At 37.9% G+C, this 20703-nt stretch overlaps 1 protein-coding gene across 1 annotated transcript; it reads left to right on the forward strand.

The window, feature by feature from the left end:
* The first annotated feature begins 14948 nt into the window (after positions 1 to 14948).
* On the forward strand, positions 14949 to 20331 carry LOC122653570 (N-alpha-acetyltransferase MAK3). Its single transcript, XM_043847441.1, has 4 exons — positions 14949 to 15189; positions 15382 to 15502; positions 18495 to 18550; positions 19887 to 20331. The coding sequence occupies exons 1-4, from the start codon at positions 15004 to 15006 to the stop codon at positions 20100 to 20102; spliced, it is 579 nt and encodes a 192-aa protein (XP_043703376.1). The 5' UTR covers positions 14949 to 15003; the 3' UTR covers positions 20103 to 20331.
* The last annotated feature ends 372 nt before the right edge of the window (positions 20332 to 20703 follow it).

Consider the following 20703-nt stretch of genomic DNA (forward strand, 5'->3'; position numbering starts at 1 on the left):
CACATTGAAAATACCCTTGAGAGAGTCAAATTCCATGGATGAAGAGAAATTAACTTCGAAATAATGTACTATTATATTTGTTGAGATATTGAGAATTAATTATAAAGGTATAATCTCACGTCACTGTTATTTGAGAACTTTAATGTGCATTAATATACTATTGGGTCATCTCCACCTAATGCCTTAAGGTTTTGGTTTGAATTCCTAAGTGGTATTTTGTGAGATACCATATCCCATTTTATTTAACATGATATGGGAGTAATTTTTGTTTCTTGTGCTACTTAAGATGTATATCCATGTGTATGCCGAAACTACATGTTTGACATTGTTAACCAAACTTGGGCAGATCTGATTCGGGTTTAACGCCCACCCAAGGGGGAGTCGATAATTGGACCATTTGGGTTGGCCACTTAAGGAGGTGGCATTTACCCTTTAGGTCTCTTCCATCTATGTGATTCCTCTTTATAATGGGATACTGTGAGAAGATGGGGACTGATTATATATAAATATAATCGAGTCACCTCCAAAACATAATTGCATTCTTGCAGCATTGATTTCTCTTTCTCACTCTCAATCTTGTTCACCAAGTCACTCTGTGAGATTCCATATATCCCAAGGATTTGGGGTGTGGAGTTCTTCGTGGAGAAATCTTTCAAGATATTTAGAGATTGAAGAAAATCATTCGAGTTCGTAAAACTTGTAATTAAATTCGTACGAGATCCTTCTGTTGCATTCCCATCTTGTTCAGGTAACACCCTAACGACAGGTGATTTGTTTACAAACATATTTGAAAAAAAAATGATATGATACATTAAGACAAATAAATGTAAAGCATTTGGGCGCCATTGACGTAAACCCTAGTGTTATTGGACCCAGCTTTCCTCCATCCATGGCGGGAGCTGGAAGATCCAACCTAACCAAAACAGAGGGGGTTTGGTCATTTCATAGGGGGCCCCGCCTAAAAAATAACCCAAACACCCCTATTTTGGCTCGGCTGGATCCTCCAGTTCCTGCCACGACTGGAGGAGAGAGCCGAATCCAGTCTTATTCTTACTGTTTAGACTTTGTTATGATTTTCTTAATTTAGGGTATTTGGACAACCATGGCGGGGCTCCATCCCAGTAGGTAGAGTGAACCTTATTAAGTCACTTGCCCGAGTCCCAACTTTAATTTTTTTTATTGAAAAGCTATCAGCTTCATGTATGATCCATGCTAATTTGAGCAAATGATCAATACTAATATGGTTGGTTTTCATATTTTTGGAAACCATGTACCCCCATGCCCCCAACAAGCCCCAAATCATCTAAAGTATATATTCTTCAAGATCCAAAAATAATTAAAAACTAATGAGATTTTTGGCCACTCTCTATAGCAAGCACATGTATATCCTAACTCTATACATATATATTTTTTATATAATGAGATGTGAGGGTTACATTTTCTTTCCTATTGTGACCCACATGAGTCTCATATGAATGATACCATTCTTTAATCATTGATGTAGTATATATAAACCTAGATTTCTCTTGACACTGTTATCATCGTGAGAAACCCTCTCCTTGTGTTTTACTTTTTACATATAAATTGCTTGGGGGAGTTGAAGCACTTAGTATATATGTAGGTAACATCTCAATTCTGAGGGGTTCATGTATCTTCTTAGTATCCGACAAGGGCAAGTCACATTCCTTTGTTGAACGTACACTTAAAAGGATATATTATAATGGCAAAGAGAGAAAATATACAATGAGAGGGGATGGAGGAATGGACATGGCCCATACCAGGGGAGATGATTGTGTCAGGCATAACATGTGATGAGGCACTTCACGTTTTGAGGTATATTCCTCAAATTCAAAGGCTTGTAGTCTTACATTTGAATTTGACCACTCGGGGACAGGAAATACGGGGACTAGCCAGTGGTTTTGCACATGCATGTCAAACCGTTATCTTTGACCATACATTTCACTTCTCCATGGTTGACAAATAAATTTAGATTCTGACAATAAGTTTGATTTAAATTGTCAAAATAAATTAAAAAAAAAACTGCAAAAAATTTGTTTCACATTAATTTAGGGCAAAAGATGGATCAACTAAGGCAATCTGAGTTCTAAAGTAAGACATCATGCAAATATAATCACATCTCCCATTTATAGTACGAAGTGTTTGAAATGCTCTTAATTTCATATTATCTTAAAAAATTAGTGATGAGGTAAATCAATCGTCCTTCATATTTCTTCATATTTCGTGGACATGGATCTGTTGCTAAAAGTGAGAGATGTTATCTGATATGTGTATCTTCTTTTGTGAGTTACGAACAAACTTGGCTAGGGTTTATTCACTCATCATGTTGATTGTAAGTATAGTAAATGTTTCAAAGAAAAATGGTAAATTATTATTATCACAAATGTTTGTTATTGTTCCAAATGTCACAAAGCATCAATTCTACACCGTAGAAAAATGTTTAGTCAATTCAGACCTTTGGATAGAGAGGACATTGCCTAGATTAGCCATATGTCAAATTTCAAAGTCCTACAAGTATTTATAACTTTGAACTTATTTTCTTACATTTTTAATGATTTTTTGTAAATATTTTGAATTTTTTCAGCCACATTATCTTTAAAAACTAAATTATTGGAGTCTCGATTTTTCAGGCCAATTTATTCGTATCTTAAGTTTACAAACAATATGTGGGCCCTTAGGTTGTGTGTGGTATGTATTCTAGGTCGATTTCGCATTCTCAGACAATAAAAACAACTACTTTTATTATTCAAAAATGCAAAATCGATCTAGAATGCATACCAAACACAATCTTAATTTTTTTTTAGTTTCTTCAACTGTGAATGAGGCCAGATAAAAAATGCTAGGGTTGCACCAATAGCATGCCATGCCCTCTTCCAGTACAATAACAAAGGTGGGGGGGAGATGTGGGTTGAGCAACCCGCTGGACCCCTATATTGGTTCTTTATCCTCTCAAGTCCTCTCAAGTGTGGTGCACTGCCCAATGCACCTTAAAGTGCATCCGACGGTGGGCAGTGCACCTATTCACCTTAAAAATGCATAAATTCACCTTTGGCCACCATTGGATGGACAATGCACCGCACTTGAGAGGATAAAAATTCCCCTTATATCTCCCCCCTCATCCCCACCCCTTTTTTTGTTTCACTAATACGTTAAAGTGGTTGAAGTGGAGCCACATCCCTTGATCCCTTCCACTAATCATGTGACATGAGAGATTATACATTAACTCTCATCTCCAATTTTTCAAAGTTGGGGAATCCATTTACATCACTTCTAAATTTGAGTTTTTTACTTCATTAAAAAAAATATTTTGTTTTTTTGTTTTTTTTTTTTTTAGGGGGGGGGGGATTCTATGATCTATCTTTCTTTGGTTTTTTATAGATCTTTTTTTTTTTTGGGGTAAAGAAAAAGGTTTTTTTGTAGATCTTGGTCCCATAAATAATGTCTTTGCATTTATATTTTTTTTTATACAAAAAAAAAAGGATTGAGTTTCCCTCCACCCACGGTTAATGGGATCCCATTCACCGAGGGGTGGGAATTGGTATCAAAGGGTATTTTTGAACATACTAAAACCCTAGGAGGGGTTTGTGAATCCTAGGATGGTGGGTGAACCGTCCTCTATGGGTGGAGGAAAACTTTGTCCAAAAAGAAAAGATAATGTTTTACATTGTCATACTCACTCCTTCAAAGTGGGTTTCTACCATACCCAATCCTTTAAGGTTTTTAACCCCTATTTGTTTGAATTCTATAGGTATGTGTTTTACATTATCATTTAGTCATGTGCTTATTTTCATGAGATCAATTAAATATTTTTAACTGAGATAATATTTTTAAAATTATTTGAAGAAATCAAGTTTTCTTGTGTTCATTTGAAATATAAACAAATTGTTAATAATCTGAAATAAAAAAGGAAGTGGACAGAGAGATAGCCTGAGTTGAACGAGGTCGTTCTGTCCTTAAGATAGTATTTACACCCTGTTACTGTAAAGGATTGCAGCAAACCTGCCTCCCAAGATAAAACAAGCTGAACTGATTACTGGTTGCAGAGACAGTAATCACATGAAACTAAACAAAGAAAAATGTTATATATGACTGACAAATTTCGTGGGCTATTTATAGACCCACAAAGCTGTTTGGATGGATCACATCCATTGGTCCATACGGCTGTTCTGATGGGTCATGGCTATTGACTCTCATGGCTATACGGATGGGCTACAACTAGAGGGCTCAACATTTGTGCCAAGGATTGCATCCCATTTGATCAAACATCGATCCAATGGTTGGATCCGAACCATCACACTAGTGGTTCTCAAACCGTTGATTCCGAAAAGAATAAGTGCGCTATCAAAGCGCCACATTGCGCTTCACGCACGCGCTCAGACAGTCACTGTCCTTGCTCGTAAGTGCACCGTACAATCTTTTCTAAACATAAAATGTGATAATAGATCACAAACATATATAAACCAAACGAATTACTTCTTCACATCTGATGTGGGACTAAAGTCCCACACCAATATTTGAAAATTTCCAACACAAATAATTGAAAAACCGTGGGAAAACCTCTTAAATGACAGCAGGCCAATAAGAGTAATACGAGTCATCGAATTTGATTTGTGACCCATTTAGAGAATTTCTCATCTATCAAATGATTAAAATGATCAAATCACTAATTATTATAGCTAAATAAATAAAGAAAGAAAAAAACCATGTCATATTTCATTTTTCTCAAAACCCTTTTTCCTTTTTCAACAAAAAAGACATGGAATTTCCACCTACCCACTATGATCCCCAAGCAACTTTATTTCCACTAAAAAAATTTCCCTTGTCCCTTTCTTTGACTTTCTATTTTCAAATTCAAACTTACCCTATCCCTCTACTTCCACCATGCATTCCCTGTCACCATTGCATATTGAATATTTTGCTTTTCACAAAATATGATGGAGAGTCGTGTAGGTTTGGAACATTCTATTAGACTTCTTTGATGTTGTTGTCTTATAAATCTGGTGTTTGCTTAAAGTGAAAGCTTGGAAAAATAACTTAATAATTAATTATCAATTAAAACTCTTTGAAGCGCCTATTTCTACCATCCTTTTTTTTTTTCCTACTTTTGACAAGGGGAAATCTGGGAAGGAAATCACAAGAAACAGTGTAAGCCTGTAAGGCATAGGCAACTAAAATTGTCTATAGAAATTGTTATTCTTCAAAACAAGACCTTAGAAATATAAAAGTCATACTATTTGAGAAAATCTAGCCAAGTTGTGAAAGGCCTTAATGATGGTTAGCAATTCAAATTTGTACCCAATTTTGGGTGGATTTCTGTTAAAAAAAATTTTAGGTGCATTAATAGTAGACCAAGTGAGGTTCTACGGGGATTCACATGCTCTACTTCCATTATTTGTATTTTCATCCTACTTCCAAATCCTATGAGAGCGCCATCTGTCTTTATGAGCATCCAACGGTTGACATCAGTCAAATTCAAATATTTTTTAATTTCCATGTCATGATTGAACCATCTTAACCCTTACTCAAATTGGTTCATCCTTACTCAACCCAACCCAACCCAACCCAGCCTGTGCTTAAACCAAACTAGGGTTTAAACAATTCAAACAAAAATCCCCAAATAGATTTGATTGGTTCTTCTCTTCTTCCCAAAAAACGCAGAGTAACAAAAGATCCATCCATCGTCTTCTTCCCAAAAAACGGGGAGCAGAGCAAGCTCGCCTCTTCTTCCATCCATCATTCTTCTCTTCTTTTTCCCAAAAGTGCTATCAAACTAAACCCAAAAACGTAGAGATTCACAAGCAGAGCAAAGCCTTAAAACGAATTGCAGAACCGAGACCGTGAGAGGGAAGTGGCCGGCGGAGGGAACTGGACGAGGAAGAGGAGTGGAGCAGAAGAAGGATTTCACTGAGGTGTTCTTTATCCATCGTCTTCTTCCCAAAAAAACGCAGAGGTTCTCTTTTGTAAGTATTTTTTTTTCTTTCGGAACGTTTCGGCCGAACCCCACTGAGGTGTTCTTCATCCATGTTGCTTTATTATTTTTATTTGATGCCATGTTTTCGGCCTTGAAATATGAATTTTGCTGCTATTTCATTAGGGTTCTTTACGTTTTCTTGCACAAACTAATTTTGTTACTCATGAGCATGACCCACTAAAGCTAGATAAAGCTATGGATATGACTTGAGCCAACTATGTAGGATTTTGCCTTCTCTGTTTCTTCGCATTCCTTAGAGTAAAAGGATGATCTGTTTTGTTAGTTTATACTTTGGTCAGTTTGTATGTTTGAATTTGCTAGCCAATAGTTTGATGTTTGAACTTGAGCTTTGCTGTTAGAAGGGAAAATATTTAGCAAATATTGAATTGGTTCCTTTCCAAATTATTGTTAATCAAGATAGAAAAATGATTTGATCTGAAAACACTGAGCCAGCTTTGATCAAGGTCAACAAACCTTGTCAATACCCAGAACACTGACCCTCATTTTTCCAAGTTTGATTTTCAAAGAGCAACTTATTTGGGGGGGGGGGGGGGTGATCAGAAAGCTCTACCAAGATGGAGGCAGGTTCTTCAGGACAGGTGAAGAGGTCAACAGCAAGAAAGAGACACCCAAATTACCCTTATTTATATTCTATTCTGTGAAGTCTCTCTCATATGCTCTCCATTATTTCAAGAAAAGCCCGAAATGGAATCGAGAGATATCATGCCTTTGATTATTTCTCCAGAGCTTCAATTCCGTTATGACCACAGTCATTCAACAAACCATGCTCTTTCTTAGTTCTTAATTCTGAATTATTCTTGTTGGACTTGCATAAGCATTTTTTCCTAATAGATGAACAGACTTATGACAACAGTTATTCAATAAACCATGCTCTTTCTGAGTTTTTAATTCTGATTTATTCTTGTTAGACTTGCATATAGATGAACAAACTTAAGACCAAATGCATTTTTTTTATGTTAGCTAAACATAAAAAATTGAAGCCCTATGGAACTCTGAAAGATAAAGGGCACCAATGGAAATTTAAAGTTGACCAACCAAAGATTAATGGAGAGAGTCACTATTTTATTTGACAACCTCACCAAGAGAAATATTGGCATAAGTCTATTTTTCTAGATTTTATAGTTTGACAATTTAGATTTTTTTTTTGATTGATTGCTCCTTAACTAACATGGATTATGCAAATATATGAGTCTTTAGCTCAAAAGGAAGAGCACCTAGGTTTGTTCCCAGGAGATGATGGTCCGAGTCCATCAAGACTCATGTATGATTCAGTAGGTTCTTTATTCACTGTTATTGGATTTCTCTTTAAATCTGGGTTCTTGATGATGGTGGTGAGACTATTTACATGTACTCCTAGTTTAGTTTCTTTTACTGTGTTACTCAAGAATTCATTCAGTTTTGGGGTCGGTGATCCTATAAATCAGCTATTCACTGTTTCAGGTATTATGAGTGCACTAGGTTTTGGGTTACTTTTATAGATTTTTCTTTGTATTATTGGTATAATGTTTCTGTCTTTCCTTTTGATTTTCTTGGTGAATAAGATCTCTCAAAATGAGACTAGCTTGATCAGGTGTCTCAAGCTAATGTGAACCATTTTCGGATCTTTGATGGCACTTGTAGGAGCATTAATGAACTCAAGGGGAAGAAGATGAGCAGCCTTGTGCTGGTCAATAGCATCAGCCTTTGAAAGTAATTGACACCAACAACAAAAAGAATTTAAAAAATAATAATAATAAAGACAAGGACATTTCAACATTGCATGCTAGATAGCCATAGTTGGTAATGTCATATCAGGTTAGGAGTATGAGTCCTGATGAATTTGAACCATCATACCCTGGAATTCCCAGGTGCTCTACCATTTTTAGCTAAGGACTCACCATCCAATCATTAATTGATTGTGATCAAATGTGAGGGAAATTAAGTATCAACAAAATGATAATGAAATGCATGATGGATTTTTAGGAACAAAATGAACTAAACTGGTTCAGTTATCCATTGAAGATTACAGATTCTGAGATCAAATGGGCATATTTTAATTCAGTTATCCATTACATTCTTTGGAGCAACGCCAATGTTTCTATTACCACAAGTAGTACTCCTACTATTGCTTCCCTTCTCAGAACTCAAGAAAGCTTAGTGGGTCCCATGTATCAGTACCAAGTGAAAGACAATTTTCTCATGTTTGGAGGTACTGCTGAACCAAGTTGTAGCTCTTTCAATGGAAGTAGCAACAACTAGATCAGCTATGGAAAAGAGATTGAATATGAATATGGCGGTGGTGGTGGTGGTGTTAATGGTGAGCAGTAGCAGCAGCAGATGGGTCTTGGGACATATCTCTTTAATGGGGTTGAAGAAAACCAGAAATTCTTCCTTGGTAGCAACAATGGAGGTCATCATGGATTTGATGGTTGTACTGAGAAACCAAATGGGTTGTGGGGAGAAGCTCCATTAATTTTTTAACAAAATTAGTCCTCCTCAATATGTCTACCAGACCATGTCAAAAGATTCATAAATCCATCTAACCAAATTGCTTTCCTGCTTAGAGTTGTGTGAAAGCATAAAAATCAAGGAAAAGTAGTGATCAATTGAAAAAAGTCTTTCTTTTCATTTTAAACTTAGCAACACTTTTCTTTACTCTGTCCAAGTTTTTCTTCACCATTGGTAATCTCTTTCCCTACCACTTTTGGTGATTGGATCCAACTCTTGAGCAATGCGACAATGCCAAATGAATATTTCCACCCTGAATTGGTCCTCACTCGCATAAAGGTAAACGCAATATACCATTTAGTACCATGAATTGCCAAATGACACTTGAATACGCATACTTTTTCAAATGAATAGGTTCTCTCATTCAATAATTGAATGAGAACTTGATGGATCGTGTAGGATTGTGTTTTCTGCAGATCCACTCATCGATTTGGTTGGTGAACAAAGCACTAAAATCAAACAAAACAGATCATCCTTTTACTCTAAAGAATGCGAAGAAACAGAGAATGAAAAAACCTAAAAATTTGGCTGAAGTCATATCCATAGCTTTATCTAGCTTTAGTGGGTCATGCTCATGAGTAACAAAATTAGTCTACTGTGTAAGAAAACGTAAAGAACCCTAATGAAATAGCAGCAAAATTCGTATTTCAAGGCAGGAAACATGGCATCAAATAAAAATAATAAAGCATCATGGATGAAGAACACTTCATTAGGGTTCGGCCGAGACTCCGTTCCAAAAGAAAAAAAATATGGGAAAAAGACGATGGATGAAGAACACCTCAGTTTTCGGAAGAAGAGGAGAAGAGCGTCCTGAGTTTGGCCGAGATGTTCGTTCGTGGTGCTCTGAGGTTCTGCTCTGCGTTTTTTGGGAAGAAAAAGAGAAGAACGATGGATGCTTGCATGCTTGCTCTGCTCACATCTTTTGACCTCCGCCCCACTCCTCTCTCACGGTCTCGGTTCTGCAACTCATTTTAGGGCTTTGCTCTGCTCGTGAACCTCTGCGTTTTTGGGAAGAAGAAGAGAAGAACGATGGATGGAGGAAGAAGAGAAGCTTGCTCTCCTAATCTGTGTTTTTTGGGAAGAAGACGATGAATAGCCAAATCTATTTGGGGATTTTGGGTTTGAATTGTTTAAACCCTATATTGGTTTAAGGGTAGGTTGGGTTGGGTTCGGTTTGAATAAGGATGAACCAGTTTGAGTAGGGTTCAATCATGACCTGGGTGAAATTCAAAAAAATTTGAATTTGGCTGATGTCAACCTTTGGATGTTCATAAAGACAAGTGGCGCTCTCATAGGGCTTGGAAGTAGGATGGAAGTGCAAGTAATGGAAGTAGAGGATGTGAATCCAGTTCCACGGTACATGGTCTTGTTTACTTGGATCTGGCTCCTGTCCAGTCGTGGTGGGAGCTGGACGGTGCAGCACCCCCTTAAGATCTTGCCATGTGAACTGACTGACATCCAACTGTCAATAATAAAAAAACTACTTTAACCCTGAATCCCTACAGATGAGTCAGGTCACTCCCTAACCTGAAAACTTCCTCCCCTGCTTATTTACCCTTCGGTGAACAGTGGGTTTCCGAAATAGGATCTTTAGTATTGTGAAATAGAATAGAGGTTAACCTAACGTCAAACCTCTCTCTCTCTCTGCGCAAACCCTGCAGCCACTCCTCCCCCCCATTGTCTTCTCCCCTGCGCTCCATGCCCCGAAGCTTCTGTGTTACGTGCATTTATTTTAATAATTAAAATATTTTTAATAATTAAGATTTTAGTTATTAGTAGTTATTTATATATAATTAATGGGAGGGAGTTAAAAGATAATGGGGGTTGTATTGTACGTGGGTGGTTTTGTGGAGGAGTTGTAGGATTTATAACTAATTGTTTTTAAGCCTATTTAATAGGAGCAAGTGAAGTGAATGGATATGAATTGAATCCCTAAAAATTTTCTATTGAGAAAGAGGCATGACTTACTCCGTAAAGTCAAGAGGATCGGCTTCCTCCTAATTAAGCCAAACTCATCCCCTATTTTCTCTCTCTCTTTCTTTCTCTCCCTATTTTTATCTCTTCTCTTTCTTTATTTTATTTTAGATTATCCGTGCACTTATCATTTGGTCTCAGAGCCTATTGATCCTATGGCTATGGGTATGAAGATTGAGATCATTGAGGTCATGCGTTCATCCATTCGGAACATGATGACGATCTCCAACGAGATGGTTACAGTTTATCAACGCGTTCAACAAAGTTTGGCGGAGTTGAGGAAGGAGAAAGTGAAGAAGAAGAAGAAGAAGATGAAGACGGAGAAAGTGAAGAAGAAGAAGAAGAAGAAGAAGATGATGACGAAGGAGAAAGTGAAGAAGAAGAAGATGATGATGATGAAGGAGAAAGTGAAGAAGAAGAAGAATCTCAAGCAATGCAATTCATTCTCCGCTTCCTTCATGGTGATAACACTCCCTTCAATGAGATCGACAAACCATGAGATAACCAATCATTATTCATTCATTGAGATTTTTCCTATTACGATATGGGATCCTGGCGGATGCTTCCTCAATTTTATTGTCCTTGAGGACAAGGACGATTCAAAGAGGGATGGAATGTTACGTGTCTTTATGTTAATAATTAAGATTTTAGTTATTAGTAGTTATTTATATATAATTAATGGGAAGGAGTTAAAAGATAATGGGGGTTGTATTGTACGTGGGTGATTTTGTGGAGGAGTTGTAGGATTTATAACTAATTATTTTTAAACTTATTTAATAGGAGCAAGTGAAGTGAATGGATATGATAATCCTTAAAAATTCTCTATTGAGAAAGAAGCATGACTTCCTTCGTAAAGTCAAAAGGATCGACTTCCTCCTAATTAAGCCAAACTCACGCCCTATTTTCTCTCTCTCCTTATTTTTTTCTCTTCTCTTTCCTTATTTTATTTTAGATTATCCGTCCACTTATCATGCTGTGATTTGGAGTTTTCTTCAACTTCATGAGCTTCAAAACTGGTTTCTATTGTTGAAGTTGGATCGTGGTGGGGATCGAATCTGATCTAGACTTTTGGTCAGTTGTATTATTGTAAAAAGAAAGATAAAATTCTAATTCAATGAGAAATTGGAATCTCTACTTAGCATCTGCCCTGATCCTTCTCTCTCTCTCTCATGTGCATTATTGTATTATTTTTTAGTAATTCTGATGCAACAGCTTGGGAAGAACAACCAAAAAAATCTGGAGGTGTTTCGTAATGGTTTGCAATGAGTTATTTCTTCATTGGTTTTGGTTAGTAATGGGGATTTGAGTGTCTTTTTGTAGACCATATTGCAGTATCTCTGTGCACTTCTCAGGCAATTTGGGAACTACCCTGAGAACTACCATAAATGGGTACCCTCCTTGAGAGGGTTAATGGATTCAGGTTTCATGCTCGAGCTGCTATTTGTCCATATATAGGAAATAAGAACAGGGAAACAGAACATTTCAGGATTTTGCAAGGTAGATGGAGGGGGAGGGAAGAGCACGAGGTGGGAGTGGAGCAGTGGATGTCTTACAAGCCAGACTCAATGTTGCAGGTTTCCTAAGAACTGAAACCCCAAAAAGAAAAATAGAGAGATAGAGAGATGTGGAAGAGGGATATGGGCGGAGATTATAAAAAAGAGTGGTGAGTGGTGAGTGGTGAGAGAGTTCGGGTTCCCGAATCACAAGTTTTACAAACCACGGCGGTTTCTTGTCGGAATAGCTAGATCAGGCGGTGTTGAACCTTATCGTAACGCAGAGATCTAGCCCTTCAATCTTCTTCCACCTCCCCTGCACCAAGTTCATAAATCGAGTTAGGTTTGGCCTTAAGAACGAAAATGAAAGAGAGAGAGTATACCTAGATCTGGCGGTGGCTCTGTTCGTCGGAATCCATTGAAGAAGGGGAGTTTGGCGGTGAGGTGCTAAGTCGTCGGGTGTCACTGCTGCCTGGTTTCCCTTTCTTGTTCGCAGGGTTGGAGGAGGAAGAGTCGTGAATTTTTCGGGTTAGACTCATCTGCACGGATTTAAGGTTAAAGTAGTTTTTTATTATTGACCATTGGATATCAGTCAATCCACATGGCAAGATCTTAAGAGGGTAGTGCACCGTCCAACTCCCGCCACGGCTGGCCAGAAGCCAGATCCTGTTTACTTTGTTGTGGGGGTTTAGGTTTTTATTGAGGTTATTGACTCTTCTAATTCCAATCATATGTGACTTGTGTTCGGTTCATGTTGACCCTGACTCTATCTGGCTGGTCCGGATTTCTAAGCAAGTTATGTTGATTATTATTTAATGGAATATAGCCATTGAAGTGTCATTATTCTCTTTGCTCACCTATTGTGCAAAGTCTCGAAATGCACTATATTTTAGGAGTTCGGCCCGTTCAATTATTGGAATTTGTTAGTAGAGATTCTCTCTTTCGTGTTTTTTCAATGTTTTATTTTATCACTTGACGAACATTTTGAATTGAAATTTGACATGTAAAAGAGTAGGAGACTTTGAGTTTTACCTGTTCACCAAATTTCAATTCAATGCAACCTACCATGTGGCAAGGTATGCCATCCGTGTAATTAGCAATGGTGACCCAATCAACAAACCTGCTCCCAAAAGATAAAGAAGCAATGAGGTCAAAGTGTTGTTGATTATAGATTGGTTTTAGGCTTTTAGCTAACCTAAAGGTCACCATCTTTGGGTAGGGATGACAATCTAATCCTTTTCACCTTCCATCCCACATGGTAAGCCCTACCTTAAGAAGTAATAAAGTCATAATGGCATTGCACCTCCTTGGTTTACTTGGGCGCCCTCATATCAAAATCCAAAACTACCCTCAAGTTTTCAATAAGCTTACATTATTTTTTCTTGGGGAGCCTATTTTCTATAGTAAGAACTTTTCCTATCGCCCACTCTAAAAGCCAACAATTGCCATATATGTGATAAATCATATGGGATCCAAATTATGAGGATTCAAAAACACTTAGGTTCAATTATTGGAACTCACAAGGCTTAGATTAGTCAATGTCAAACTTTAGAGCTTTATTCAATCAAACACCATCTTCTGTATTAATATGCATTCTTGTATTAGTATAATCAGTTTTATCAAAAAAAAAAGTAAGTATAATCAGTTTAGTAGTCATTTACCCCCTCCCCCAAAAAGTCTTTAGTATAATTTGAATTTTCAAAGCTTTAGGGAAAAAGATCTCTACTTGGTAGTGTTTTCTACACCTTCTCACAAGGCACCGTGAAATGATGCCTTTGCCCCTAGGTAGATACTCATATGTGCTCCCCCATTGACCCAGACGCTTATATATAGGTCATGCGACCAAGTAGAGATCCCTTGCCCTTTATTTTACATTTGGCTAAATATCTCTCCCTGAAAATTATAATGTGAATAGAAAACCTTGGGGTCTACTTAGTCTAATAAATTTAAGTCTCATCTAACTAAGTCAAATAGCAAATTAAATCATTTCAATAACCTACACATGTAGAGTGCCCCAACTGATTAGACTACCAAGCCCATGCCCTTCTTCCAAGGGTGTCAAATGGTCGGTTCAGTGATTCAGTTCAATTATAGAGTAGGGCTGAACTGGTTTAGGGAAACCAAAACAAGCTCAATAAGGACAACCTCAATTCGGTTTTAGTTTTTTATTTTTGGACTTTTATAGATTTGATATCGGGCTTGGTCTAGTTGTTTCGATTTATCATGTATATGTATAAACAAGGGAGTGGGTTCCTATGAGGCCAAAGCACTAATTCTGACATATAGAGGGACCCATTACAAATCGTATAGTAAGCAGATTTTAGAGGAGTGTATTGTGGGGTCCTCATTTATGTGTCTTGGCATGCCAATGAATCAACACATAGATGACACACTAAAGTATTAATTCTGCCATGGGGCATTGTTCTTTGTGCCGTAGTGCAAGTTGCGCCCAGGCATATGGAAGTAGGCACAATGACTATCCTGCCCCCTAATTGGCAGGCCCATGTGTCTGGGTGCAGCCTGTGCTGCGGCACAGAGAACATTCTCCCTTCTAACATATGAAGGGACCCCATTATGAATAGGTAATTTTTTTTTAATACTGATTTTGGTATGGTTTTTTGGGCAATGAGATGAATTTTTATTCTCTGCTGTTACAGCACGGTGCTGTAGCACATCGTACGACACAACAGAGATTATGTGCACCATGTGGGATCCGCTATGCCGCACGATGCGCTACAACACCGTATTGTAACAGCAAAGGATGTGAGTTCCAACGAGATATAGTTCGATTTTAAACCGGTTTTATAATACCCCAAACCAAATTTGGGTTGTTCGGTCAGCTCGGTTTAAGATTTGACACTACACGTTCATTCTCCCACGGGTCGTGCTATCATCACACATTCCCCCCTCCCGTAAAGCATGGTATCACAATTCACAGATGTTCCCATCGTTTAGAAGATCATATTAGAAGTAGGAACAAACGGGAGACGCGCCCTTCGCGTACACACGCACACACTAAAGAGGAAAACAAATAGTAAAATGGAGAAGAAGAGTGAAGCGGAAGGAGAGGTTGAATTCGATCCAGTTGAGATAGAGTACGTGAGCTATGGAGGTGAACACCACCTCCCGCTTATCATGCGCTTGGTTGACCAGGAGCTCAGTGAGCCCTACTCCATTTTCACTTACAGATATTTCGTCTATCTCTGGCCTCACCTCTCCTTCCTGGTAACTTGGTTTGCTTCATTCTTAGGGTTAGGGTTAGGGTTGAGTTTTTGTTTATCCTCTCTCCCTTCCCTCTCGGTTTCGTTATTTTTTTTGTCTCTCTAGGGTTCTCCTTGTCCATCTCTTTTCATTTTTTGTTCCTATTGACCTTTTTTTTGTTTGTGTTTCGATCTTGACCTATCCTGTTATTATCAGGCTTTCCACAAAGGTGATTGTATAGGAACCGTTGTTTGCAAGATGGGGGAACATCGGAATACTTTCCGAGGTTACATTGCAATGCTCGTTGTAATCAAACCTTACAGAGGAAAAGGAATAGGTATGCTTTTCTTGCCGGCTGCTTGTATTCTTGTAGTTCCTTTTTGTTTTTTATGTATTGTGGAGTTATGGTTGTATATGTCAGGAAGTCAAGGATTCTATATTTTTGATAGTTTATTACATCTCAATGCATCCTTACCTGAAAACCCCCGGACATAGATTTGCTAGAGATGGAACAACCTTATTTTGATTTGCAAAAGAAATAAACTGAGAGATCTAATAACCTTTATCAATGTATTCATGATATATTCAGTATCGGATGACTAAAACAAAAAACTTTGCCTTTTGTATTTTGTTGGAATTGGTGATCCCCCAACAGCTGAAACTGGGAGGTAGTGTGTGTGACGCTCATCTTCTGTAATTTGTTCAGGGTACGGTTATGGGAAGAAATCTTCCCTATGGACCATCAATACTTATATTAGGAGCCTTAAACAATTCGTAAACAATGGTTCAATGGTAAAAAAAAACTGAAGAGTGATAATGGTGTGTAGTGGGTTAATCCACTTTCCACTAATGCCTGAAACAAATGGTAAGACAATGGATGGCAAGATCATTACAAACAAGTAAAATGACAGTAAGGGATCATGCAGGCAAGACCACAGATAAGTGAAAAAAGGATACCAGATTTACGCTGGCCTGCTTTACATGCGTATTGCTTCCAGGATGGCTATGTACCTTCATGCCGACTCCTCATGTACCTGTCTCTGAGATTTGGCCCTCTAAATATCTTTGCAATCTGGGGCTGGCCACTTGCAAGCACATAGTCCTTTTACACACACAATTCAACTAAGCCTTATCAAAATAAATGGGGCCAGCTACATGAATCCTGTTTCATCAACTTTATTCAGGAGAGTGAATCTACAGAATGCATCCTAATAGGTTTGCCTATTGTTTTTTATGATATTGGCTGCCAACCAGACACCAACTGAGGTAGATAAACCACAGAAGTGCGCGCTTATTTCAGTAGAAATAAGCATTGGTTCGGTTCTATACATGTTGGGCCTTTGGTCCAATGAGTTTTCATTGTATTTGGACCCTTTCATAGGCCTTAACTAAGGATAGGAGCTAGGAATGTTATATTAGTCGAGTAGGATTAGTTTAGTATAAATTTGTGAGGTCATTTGAGGCCTTCTTATGTTAAAATTTAGCCAAGTCAAGTCAAGTCCCAGAAGTATTAGGAATTTGAATCTGTATTTCATTCTGTCTGTATTCTATTTTTAGAGTCCTAGTTTGAGTAGGACTGTGGGAGTGTTCAATACTAGTCTGTTTTGGCTATTCCAAGTAGTGTCAGAGAGTGTTTGAGAGTCCGTTTTTGAAATTTATGTATAATGTACTAGCCTATGGCCTTACACATGAATTTATGAGTTATAAACTTCAGTTTTCTGCAAGTACCGTGGATTCAGAGCAAGTCTGAGTGGATTCTCAGATTCAAGTTAGGTGGATTCTCAAGTGGTGTGTTTGGTGGATTCGGTGGACTCCTAGATTGTCTAGCTCTTCATTCTTCTATCTTATTCTTTCAGACACGGGTCAGTAATCTGCTGGTTCTCACTCACTTGTGGCACCCTGTTTCACTGATTTTTCTGTTTAAGTTCTAAAAATATTTCTCTAGTTTCTGTTCTCTTTTTGGCTCAAGTTGAAATACAATTTTCTGATTCTGTTATCTGAAGTTCTGTCACTGCTTCTAGAATTTTAGTCAATACTTGCAGTTTTAGTTTTGCTACTAACCCTCCTTCAACTGGGCTTGGGATGGCAGTACAAAAGTATTGGAAGGAAAAAAAATCACAAGATCTACTCGAGGGAAGATCATTAGTTTAATATAAACAAAAAAAAGGGTGTACCCAGTGCACTAGGCTCCTGCCATTGCAGGGTCTGGGGAGGCTCATAATGTACGCAGCCTTAGCCTTGCTTTTGCAGAGAGGCTGTTTTTAGACTCGAACCCATTACCACTTGGTCACAATGGAGCAACCTTTACCGTTGCACCAAGGCCAGTCCTCAGTTTAAAATAAACAATTAAGTAAAATATGAAAATGCACAGGCCCAACAAAGTCTGGCAAGCCTCACGTGTGGCAATCTCAGGATGGCAATGCATCTTTGCAGATTCCCAGACTTCCAAATCCCATTTCCTTGGGCTACTGTTGACTACACTTGTGAGAACATAACATCCCCTAACACCTTCTTAAAAAAAAGCTACTTCTGGGATGGTTATCATCTTAAAGGCTCTTCAATGCTCCTGTCCTAATTGATGAGGTATGCAGAGCTGAGCAGGAAAATGCAAACTATTCAAAACACCAAATGAGAAAGAGAGGAATAAAGCGCTTTCCTCCGACAATGTTGACCTTGTTACTATGGATCTCACGACACTTCCACTTGTAATTTTTTCATGTCTTGACGTGTGTTTCATGTCAGATATGCATGCGAGCATGGCTAGAGATGTGTTTACACACTTGTGTCGATTGGATAACAGCTTTAAGAAAATGATGGAATTGAAATTCTCATGCTGCTTTTGAGGAAAAAAATTTATTGAAAAGTTGGAGAAGTTGAGAATATGTATCTCCAAAAATTGTGCCATCCAATAAGAAGGGTTTTGCTGTTGAATTTACTCCTTTTAGTGTCTGTTCTACTCATAAGGCCAACCCTTTACCTCCCAGAATTAAGAATGGTTCCTTGTCCCAAAGTCCAGTGGTGTTAAATATGCCACAAAGAAAAAAGAGGGTTGACTTCAAGTCCTCATGCCTAGCAAGCCTTTGTTGACTTCCAAAGATCTTCAAATTGATATCACTTATGGAGGCTTCTGAGATGGGTATCACTTAGATTCTGAGATGGATATTGAAAGAGCAAGATTTACATACTTCTTAGATTCATGAGATAATGGTCCACTTACTTTTATGCCTGACCAAGTTTATCTTCTAGGAATTGATTATGTATCAATAATTGTTCAATGTAATATGCTGCTTTGCATCTTCTAATTAAGTCAATATTACCTGGTATTGCAGCGACAGAACTTGTGACTAGATCTATTCGAGTGATGATGGAATCAGGATGTGAAGAGGTATGTCATTGTGAAATGGCTTCTAAGTTTTACCACTGGACCATGGGTCTTTTTGTCAGTTCTTTGATTTTTGTTTTTATTTTATTTTATTTTTTTTTTTGGGGGGGGGGGGGTTGGGGGGAGGGGTCTTAAGTTCTTGACGTTCCTCTGGATGCATGGGATTATTTTTCTTTTCGTTTTTAATTTTTGAGCGAGGGGATAAAGGGGTATAGGAAGGATGATTTTTGCACTATAATCCTTTGTTTTCTCTTGGATTTTATGAGCCTTTTTGCACGATGACCGTGGGATTAGCCTTTCATTTCTTCCACATTGCTCAAGCTTGATCAATAATAATGTTTTGGGTGTAATTTGATATTCTTTTTTTTTTTTTTTGGATGAGAAATAAACATATAAACATTAACTAGAAAATAAAGCTACAATATCCAAAGTAGTCACAACACCTCTTTTCAGCAAAGTCTTTGTAGAATATGAGAGCTTATAAACGGGGGAAAGATGCTGAAAGTCTTTAGTTATAAAATGTAGAGACCCAAAAAGTTAATAGTAAGTTCTAAGATCATATAAAATAGGAAATGAATTCCACAGCTGAAAAGGAAAAACCCTATGATCAAGCCACTTAGCTCAATCTCAAATATCGGTCCACTCGTCTAGCTCGTAGAACCCCGTCACCAAAGCCCCTTGTAATCTGATACAAGCAAGAACACTAGAGTGACAGCGAGTGAATTATTGTATTTCTTGCTGTAAAATGATAGAATTACTTGGCTCTGGACCTAATGCAGTGATATTGTTCTCCAATGCTTATGAGCTGACTGTTCATAAAAGCATCTCTGGATTTCTTTTCTGTCAGCAGCCAAGTCAATCGATTCGAATCAGTTGTCATTTCCCTTCTGGACTAAAATCGTACTGTTCCAGGATAGATGTGAAATTAATGGTGTCAGATCACTCATACTTATTTTGGGAAATTAATTGCCAATAATGTGTCGAGCGTGACAATCTATCTTTCTTCTGCCATCCAATGTATGTTTAAGATGCTCATTTAGCTAATTTTCTCTTCAACATTTAGTTGCCTGTTTTTATTTTTAGCCATCTATTTTCCCCCCAAGTATTATGACCCTCCCCAGAACCCGCAGTGGCGGGAGCCTCGTGCACTGGGTACACCCTTTTTTTTTATGATGACTTCTATGTTGCATAATGTTGAGACTTTCAGATATATGTTGTTTTGCATAACTTTATTCTAAATAGTGCTGACTTTCTTGGGGTCACCTTGTCTGTACTATGTGTGTGGAGTAGGTCAACTGTGGAGAGGCTGGGTTATTATTTTTTGTTATTTTTCTTGCAGGTGACATTGGAAGCAGAGGTCACAAACAAGGGAGCTCTTGCATTATATGGTCGTCTTGGGTTTATTAGGGCAAAAAGGCTCTTCCGTTACTACTTGAATGGAGTTGATGCTTTTCGACTAAAATTATTGTTCCCTCACCCACATTCAAACCCTTCCCTGCTTATGCCAATCAAGAATGACACTGAATCTCATAATGATTTCCAGTTGCAGGAATGAAGCTGTCAACTTTATTAGAGCTTCTAAGCCAAGATTTTGTAGGCACATATTTTTCTAACATCAATCAGCTTCTGTTGTATTAACAGATCTCATTAAGTATAACCTTCATATGTAATATGATGTTGCATTCATTGTGTAATTCTATGCCATATAATTCAATAGTTTGGATTACTTTTGGTCTGATTACGACCCACAAAATCATAGAAGATTAATATGTTATTGTTATGAACTGAGTGCCGGTGCATTTTTTTTGGATTTGTCCAGCTCAATTCATCTCCCTTCAGGGTGGTTGAATGGTTATCAGGTTAATAGGATATGGATTGAATTTACTACTTGAGCAACCTGGCACAGTTTACATCAATCACCGGCCTGTGGAGAGTCATTGTATGTAAGGTTTTAGTGCAAGGTATTGGCACCGGTATCTCTCACCCATCGACCACTATATGGATCCATCGTATCAATTTGGATCCAACTGTTTTGCTCCTCAAAATACCGATATGGTGTTTTTCGGACCATCCTCATTCCCCTGTTTCGACACCGCCAATATGGTATAGGCCATGGCAAATACTGATGAATTGGCTGATCCGATCCCGATGCCTAA

Source organism: Telopea speciosissima, chromosome 3, assembly GCF_018873765.1.
Source record: "Telopea speciosissima isolate NSW1024214 ecotype Mountain lineage chromosome 3, Tspe_v1, whole genome shotgun sequence".
Classification (NCBI taxonomy): domain Eukaryota; kingdom Viridiplantae; phylum Streptophyta; class Magnoliopsida; order Proteales; family Proteaceae; genus Telopea; species Telopea speciosissima.